General features: G+C 40.3%; 1 protein-coding gene across 1 annotated transcript in view; it reads right to left on the bottom strand.

Moving 5' to 3' along the window:
- Positions 1-1518: 1518 nt before the first annotated feature.
- LOC131367760 (probable E3 ubiquitin-protein ligase MID2) overlaps positions 1519-8473 on the bottom strand; it is a 44016-nt gene continuing 37061 nt past the window's right edge. The window contains exons 5-6 of the mRNA XM_058413241.1: positions 6496-6702; positions 1519-4257 (exon numbers count right to left, since the gene is read on the bottom strand). Coding sequence (XP_058269224.1) covers positions 3734-4257; positions 6496-6702 — 731 coding nt within the window. The 3' untranslated portion in view covers positions 1519-3733. The remainder of the gene's footprint in view (positions 4258-6495; positions 6703-8473) is intronic.

Here is an 8473-nt window from a genome sequence, read left to right as displayed (position 1 = left end):
CCCGGCTTTTGTGTATTCACGTAACAGTCACTTCCTCACATTAGCGCAGGTGGAGCTACCGAAATCATATCACCTGCACTATTAAGATACACAGTGCAAAAGTTTACACCCCCTCCTCTGTCCCCGTGGTTTCTGGGTGAAATGCTTCTACTTTATAATTTGTCTTGTAGGAAGTCTATCTAGAAAACAAAACGTACCAGCATTATTTACCCACAATTCTTTATGACTTTTTTTAAAAAAAATAAATAAATAAATACTAATAATTTATTGTTTAAAAACATTTCTAGTGTCTTGCATTCATTTTGTATCATGACAAAAAGCGTCTTTAATTCACATCTTTAATTAGCTTTTAGAGTAAAGTACCGAAAGTGTCCTCTCCACGGAATCACTACACTGAGACTGAAGACATTTATAAAACAATCAGAAAACAAACATAACCAAAAGGAAGAAGTAAAAAGTTTATCCTGAGATATAAATGTTTTTTATTTTTACTTTTCGGTCCAGAGTGTGTTTAGATAAAGACATCTGGAACTCTGCTCCGCCTTTCAGAAATAAAGGTACTGATCAGTACTTTTCACTCCTTGTTGCTGGTGTGATATCATCAAGTTCACATTCTGTGTATATCTTTTACCTGAAAACACAAACACTGTGAACCTTCAGTTAGCTTTAGACTAAAATTTTAAAGGTACTTCAGTGTAGTTTTAAATAATGGTACCCTTGATGGTGCTTCACCAAAGATATTAGGAAAAGTCTCTTCATTTCTGCGCAGATGTTTGGACAGTAAAGAAGCTCAGGATCAAATTCTTTCTTTTGGTCCTTTTTGTTTTCTGTCATAGTCTACATTCTCCCTTATTACTGGTGTAGTACAATGAAACCTTCACCTCCAGAACCTGCAGTCTGGGTGTTTTTAACTGTGAACGAGTTTGTAAAGTTATAAAGATATGAATTGAACATGTCATGGTACCGCTACACCACATCTGGGAGTGAAAATAATGACAGGTCTACAAAATGAAATAGAATATGAATTTTATCACAAACATCTCAACTTTATTGAAATGTAGAAATGTAGCAAGCTCAGAGGATCAAAATCTTACCTCAGGGAACATGTGGCAGTTTTATAGGCTTAGTTTCAGGTTACTGAGGTTTGGATTAATTTTAAGTGATCAGCCATTTAGGAAACAATATAAATGAGCCATGAGGAGGAAAATTGAAAACATTCGACTTAATGAATCAAAAGGGCAAGAGTGTAAAAAAGACGTATTTTTCCTGAATCCGCACACATTTACTCCAGCATGTCGTATAGACATGTCATGTGTCTGATGTTTGCTTACTGGGGTGTTGATGCTAATGTTGCTAACAAGTATCAGCATATGTAGCCTCCAAATTAGCATTCAGGTGTCTTCTCGTTCGGAGGTGTTCAGAGTCTCAGAATGACTCACTGACCTTGTTTATGACTCTCTGGTTATCTATGGACTAAAGAGGTTATCTCACTGGTTATCTATGGACTAAAGAGGTTATCTCACTGGTTATCTATGGACTCACAGGTGAACATGGAGTCTGGCAAAATATCACAATATTTGTCTGAAATGATTTCACTGTCATGCTCTGAAATTAGACACAAACTCAACTGAATAATATATTATCAAATGTGTAAATTAACACAAAAAAAGAATGATTCATTTGTAAAAATCAGGTGAAGATAAATAAATCATTTAAACACAGCATGGAATCCAGACATAAAACATCCAGCCACATGCAGTATTTTAAAATGAATGATTCAACTTTAAAATTCTAAATCAAATATTCTACAGAATTTTCTTTGAAATCAGTTGTGAGTTGTTGTAAAACTCACAGAGACAAGAAAAAAAAGTTATGAATCTAAATCATTTTATCAGTTTGCTGTCGTTCCACACCAACTACAGACTCAGGTTGTGTGTGTGGCCTAAACTCTGAAGGGAACACACACTGAACATGCTGAAGCAGCTCCATGACCATGTGGGATAAAATAGCACCCCATCAATCACGCCGGATGTGAATAAATTTAATTCCCAACAATTCCATGAATGAACGCAAAGGACCAAAGCAATGGCACCCTATAAACAAAGAAAAAGTATACTCACAGTTTTGTCTTCAATTCTCTGTCAGCTTTGCCTTTCATGGAGTTTTGTGGGTGTGGCTAATGTGATTAAGCTTCGCTGTGGACATGCGTCATCATTTATAGATGATTGGCGTTTACATGTGCATGAAGAAAAAATAAATCTCAAGAATTTTTAGTTCAGTTTGGCCACAAAAACATTTACACACAACTTTATTGAAAGATAAAGATAAACGAGGCTGAGAGTTTGGAAATGGTTAGAGTATGACAAACACACACATAACCGCTCTCTCACACACCACAATTGACGCCATGAGGTGTTTATCAAGTCCAGACATCAAGTCACACACACACACACACACAGTGACTAAGTGTATATGCAGTTCAGTAATAGGTTATGATAAGCTGTCTTGGAACAGATTAAGGAAATAAAACGAATGAATGTGTGTAACGTCGCTGTCGTCAGATCACCGTAAATCATTTCCACATGCCAGCACCAAAACTTCAAACACTCTCTCTGAGTTTCTCGCTTCTAAACAGTGACTCTGAGTGACTGAAACATCCTGTTTCTCTGGAACCAAATAAAAACAATCAGCTGAATGAGTGTGCCATATGTCCATCCAACACTAAAAATATTAATTGAGCAGCACACACACACGCACATATACACACACAAACACACATGCACACACACAAACACACACATGCACACAAATACACACACACACACATATACACACACAAACACACATGCACACACACAAACACACACATGCACACAAATACACACACACACATACATACACACAAACACACACAGACACGCGCACACACACACACACACACGCACACATACACACAAACACACACAAACATGCACAAACATACACACACATGCACACACAGACAAACACACACACATAGGCACACACAAACACATACATACACACGAACACACACACTCACAAATACACTCACACAAATGCAGACACAAACATGCACTCTCCCTCTCCCTCTCTCTCTCTCTCCCTCTCCCTCTCTCTCTCTCTCTCTCTCTCTCTCTCTCTAACAAAAAGAATGTTAAGCTTTTTAAAACTGTAAGCAAAATTTACAGTTGCAAAAAAACATGGGGAGTAGATGAGCAAATGTCCCCATGAGGTAAAAATTATCAGGTATTTTTGTTTTTGTTGGTGTATGGCTCCACACACACACACACACACACACACACACCTCCTGAAGTTTGTGTTTACACAGAAAATAATTTCCACACTTGTTTCCAATCAATTCATGTCAGCACTTTAACAGTCATTTACTCAGGTCACAGCTCACATGAGGCTAATTTTCTGCTTCTCCGGAGTGAATGTGGATCATCAGACACTTTGAGCCTGTCAGTGAAATCGCCAGACCTCGGGTCAACCTGGAACAGCCCATGGGTGAGATTTCAGTCTGTAGCATGTTTCAGTCTCCATCTACAGAGTATCAGCTGCCCTCTGGTTCAGTTAACTCACCTGTGACTGATCAGTTAGTTAGGCTATGAAGGTGCAAGTGTTAACATTGTTTTAATGCAGTGAATCAGAACTGTTTTGAAATTATCTTGTCCAGATCATCAAAAGCCAGTAGATGGCACTCCTGGATGCCTTAGTGTTCTTGCAAAGGATGATGAGCAGAAGTTTCTGGACTCGGGTCAGGGGTGGATGTCAGCGTGGAGGTGGAGCTACAGCTAGACGTCAGGCCTGAATCGGAATCCGAAGCAGTCATTTCTTCAAACTTCTGTATCACAGCCCTCACTGACCCAAACGCAACATCCCGCCTCCAGGGTCCACGTCCTGCCCCTTCCGGACCCCGATAGGCAGAGTTGCGGCTCAGAAAGACATGGTTGGGGGGAGGCAGCCCTGGGCGGAGCTTCAGCCTTCCCTGCCCCAGTTGAAATGCAGGGCAAAGAGGAGCAGTGAAGATGGATGGGATCGCGGCAAGAAGTTCTTCAGTTAATGGGTTGTGGAAGGTGAGGGAAGCCCCGCCCACATTTAAGAACACACCCACTGTTTTAAGCTGTGGTGGGACTGAGGGAAGGAGCTCGTGGCGACCATCAAACACAGCATGGAATCCAGAGCCACGCCTCTCAAACCACCACGCTTCACCACTACCAGCCAGTGACCTCACACCTGCAGGACAGAGGGGGCGGGGCTAACATGAGTACACTTTTTAATTAGACCATGGAGTACAGTAACAAAGGCAAATAAACATACATTCATTTATTATTTTTTACTCTGTGCTGCTCTGTGTAGTTTATTGAATAAGTAAATTAGCTGCCAATTTTCTTGGCAATTTAACAAATTGTACATATTTAAAAAACAAAAATTGGGTCATGGGTGGTCGAGGCTCATTGATGCACGTGGGGAGAGAAGGCTGGCCCGTGTGATCCGATCCAACAGACAAGCTTCTGTTGCTCAAACTGCTGAAGAAGTTAATGCTGGTTCTGATAGAAAGGGGTCAGAATACACAGTGCAGGACAGTTTTGTTGCGTATGGGGCTGCATATCTGCAGACTGGTCAGAGTGCCCATGCTGACCCCTGTGGATGGCCGGGTGCGTGTGCGTCTCTTACCTGGGGAACACATGGCACCAGGATGCACTATGGGAAGAAGGCGAGTCAGTAGAGGCAGTGTCCTGCTTTGGGCAATGTTCTGCAGGGAAACCTTGGGTCCTGCCATCCATGCGGATGTTACTTTGACACGTACCACCTACCTAAGCATTGTTACGGATCATGTACACTCTTTCATGGAAACAGTATTCCCTGATGGCTGTGGCCTCTTTCAGCAGGATATTGTGGCAGGACACAAAGCAGAAATGGTTCAGGAATGGTTCGATGACCACAACAACCAGTTTGAGGTGTTGACTCCGCCTCCAAATTCCCCAGATCTCAATCCATTCCAGCATCTGTGGGATGTGCTGGACAAACAAGTCCCATTCATGGAGGCTCCACCTTGCAACTTACAGGACCTAAAGGATCTGCTGCTAACATCTTGGTGCTAGATCCCACAGCACACCTTCAGGGATCCTGTGGAGTCCATGCCTCAAGGGGTCAGGGCTGTTTTGGCAGCAAAAGGGGGACCAACACAATATTAGGCAGGTGGTCATAATGTTATGGCTGATCGGTGTACATATACCATAAATAAACATTTTAATAAATAAATAATTAGAAATGAATTAAATTAACAAATAAAATGAAAATGCAGTTATATTAAATGGAATATAATAAAATATGCATTATATGAACCAGTGTTAAAATAAACACTGCAGATCCAGTAATAACGTCTCAGAAGCTTCTCACTTTTTTTTCCCTGTTTCTTGTTATTTCTCTCTGCATGAGTTCCAGGACATTTTTATGATCTGAGTGTTTGTGAGTGGATGGAGGAGAACTCAATAACCCTGATGGACTTTCCACTCCGTTTGAAACGTAACACGTGAGTTTCCAGCTCTAATCCACACACTCCTGCACACAGAGCTCAGTTTAAAGTGCAGTAATAGACACTACCACCAGGGGGCAGTAAAAACCTGACTGAGATTACTACAGGTGCTGAATTTAAACACGGAAATCTTGATCTCTTACGCAGTAAATCACAGGGATATTTATGGCATCATTGATACTGGTTTTGTGCTGGTGTCGTGTGTGTAAAATTACAACCTTTACCTATAAAAACACAGACATTTTAATAAAGTAACTAAAATCCTGGAGCGCTGAAAGGAAAATACCCTAAAAATGTTCTAAAATACAAACAGAAAGTAAAAGACAGAACATTTCTAATTTTCTGGAAATGCCATTTAAGTGTCATGTGTGTAAATACTCATGTGTGTCATAGGGAAAGATTTTCCATAGAGGTTCTGCTGCCAGAGTCAAATGAAAATAAAATATAGGAATACTTATAAAAAAACAATATCCTTTGGAGCATTTACAGGTAAAAATCTTTTAGATTTTGGGAGTAAAAAGATTTTAAACATTTCTTCACTTCTTTAACACTTCTTTAAACATTATTTAATATTTACATTTCCAACACGTTATTGTTATATCGTTTGGACCAAAACTCTTTCATATTATTGATTTTTTTAATCACAGATTTCCGATAATAGACTCAGAGTTTAACACCTAAATGTTTTACACTTAATATACAAAATATATAAATAATGATATAAATGATTCTATAAATGTCTATTAAGCTTTGCAGATTTTACATATTTTATAAATTACAAAGTTTTAATGTTTTTTTCCGCTTTCCAAACCCATGAAAAAAACTAAAAACAGTAATCAGCTGAGTATTACATTAATTTTATTATTTATTTTTAATTACAGATTAAATAAAAGCAGTTTGTTTATTGTGCAATGCTAGCATATTTCTTTCCTTACCGATGCGGTAGAGGGCGCTGTTGCACACATCCACCTCCCAGTAGTACTGACCCCTGAGGATCTCCACATCAGCACACACCTGAGGGAGAGATGCACAGTCACGAGCCCTGACCTGAGAGGCAGAGTCCCTGAAGGTGACCGTGAGGGTGGAGTTAGTGAGCTGGAGGGGCGGGGCTATGGAGGAGGAGTCTAGAGCAAAGTGTAGACCTGAGGAGGTCAAAGGTCAGAGAGGAAAAAAAGTTACCCACATAGCCCCTTTTTAATCCAATCACAGGTACAGACACAGGAAATACACTGATTGTAAATATTTCACATTTTTACAGAAAATGAATAAAGGTTTTTGTGAATGATAATAAAAGTGTTACATTTTATAATTAAATGAAAATAAATTAAAATAAAAAATAAATTCTACCACAAAGCAAAATTCAAGACACAGTTAGAAAAATATACGGAAGGATTTTTAACAACTTTAACAACATTTGCAACCCTAAAACTTTGAGTAGACAAAAATACTTGAATAAGTGGTTGAGTGTGTGTGTGATTGAGTGATTGAGTGATTGAGTGTGTAAGTGAATGTGTGTGTGAGTGTGTGAGTAAGTGATTGAGTGTGGAGGAAGTGAATGAGTGATTGAGTGAGTGAGTGAATGAGTGTGTGAGTGAGTGTGTGTTTGAGTGAGTGAGTGGTTGAGTGAGTGTGTAAGTGAGTGAGTGTGTGAGTGATTCAGTGAGTGATTGAGTTTGTGATTGAGTGAGTGTGTGAATGAGTAAGTGAGTGAGTGTGTGAGTGAATGTGTGAGTGAGTGCATGAGTGTGAGTGAGTGAGTGAGTGAGTGTGTGAGTGAATGTGTGAGTGAATGTGTGAGTGAGTGCATGAGTGTGAGTGAGTGAGTGAGTGAGTGAGTGTGTGAGTGATTGAGTGGTTGAGTGAGTGTGTAAGTGAGTGAGTGTGTGAGTGATTCAGTGAGTGATTGAGTTTGTGATTGAGTGAGTGTGTGAATGAGTAAGTGAGTGAGTGTGTGAGTGAATGTGTGAGTGAATGTGTGAGTGAGTGCATGAGTGTGTGTGAGTGAGTGAGTGAGTGAGTGTGTGAGTGATTGAGTGGTTGAGTGAGTGTGTAAGTGAGTGAGTGTGTGAGTGATTCAGTGAGTGATTGAGTTTGTGATTGAGTGAGTGAGTGTGTGAATGAGTGAGTGTGTGAATGAGTAAGTGAGTGAGTGTGTGAGTGAATGTGTGAGTGAATGTGTGAGTGAGTGCATGAGTGTGTGTGAGTGAGTGAGTGTGTGAGTGATTGAGTGGTTGAGTGAGTGTGTAAGTGAGTGAGTGTGTGAGTGATTCAGTGAGTGATTGAGTTTGTGATTGAGTGAGTGTGTGAATGAGTAAGTGAGTGAGTGTGTGAGTGAATGTGTGAGTGAGTGCATGAGTGTGTGTGAGTGAGTGAGTGAGTGTGTGAGTGATTGAGTGGTTGAGTGAGTGTGTAAGTGAGTGAGTGTGTGAGTGATTCAGTGAGTGATTGAGTTTGTGATTGAGTGAGTGAGTGTGTGAATGAGTGAGTGAGTGTGTGAATGAGTAAGTGAGTGAGTGTGTGAGTGAATGTGTGAGTGAATGTGTGAGTGAGTGCATGAGTGTGTGTGAGTGAGTGAGTGAGTGAGTGGTTGAGTGAGTGTGTGAGTGAGTGTGTGAGTGAGTGGTTGAGTGAGTGTGTAAGTGAGTGAGTGTGTGAGTGAGTGGTTGAGTGAGTGTGTAAGTGAGTGAGTGTGTGAGTGATTCAGTGAGTGATTGAGTTTGTGATTGAGTGAGTAAGTGTGTGAATGAGTAAGTGAGTGAGTGTGTGAGTGTGTGTGTGAGTGAGTGACTGATTAATTGAGTGTGAATGTGTGAGTGAGTGAGTGAGTGAGTGAATGTGTGACAGTGTGTGAGTGAGTGTGTGTGTGAGTGAGTGAGCGAGTGTGTATGTGAGTGAGTGAGTGAGTGATTGAGT

This window comes from Hemibagrus wyckioides, linkage group LG17 (assembly GCF_019097595.1).
Source record: "Hemibagrus wyckioides isolate EC202008001 linkage group LG17, SWU_Hwy_1.0, whole genome shotgun sequence".
In the NCBI taxonomy this organism is placed as follows: Eukaryota; Metazoa; Chordata; class Actinopteri; order Siluriformes; family Bagridae; genus Hemibagrus; species Hemibagrus wyckioides.
The sequence above is the reverse complement of the archived record's forward strand: the minus strand, read 5'-3'. Positions and strand labels throughout refer to the sequence as shown.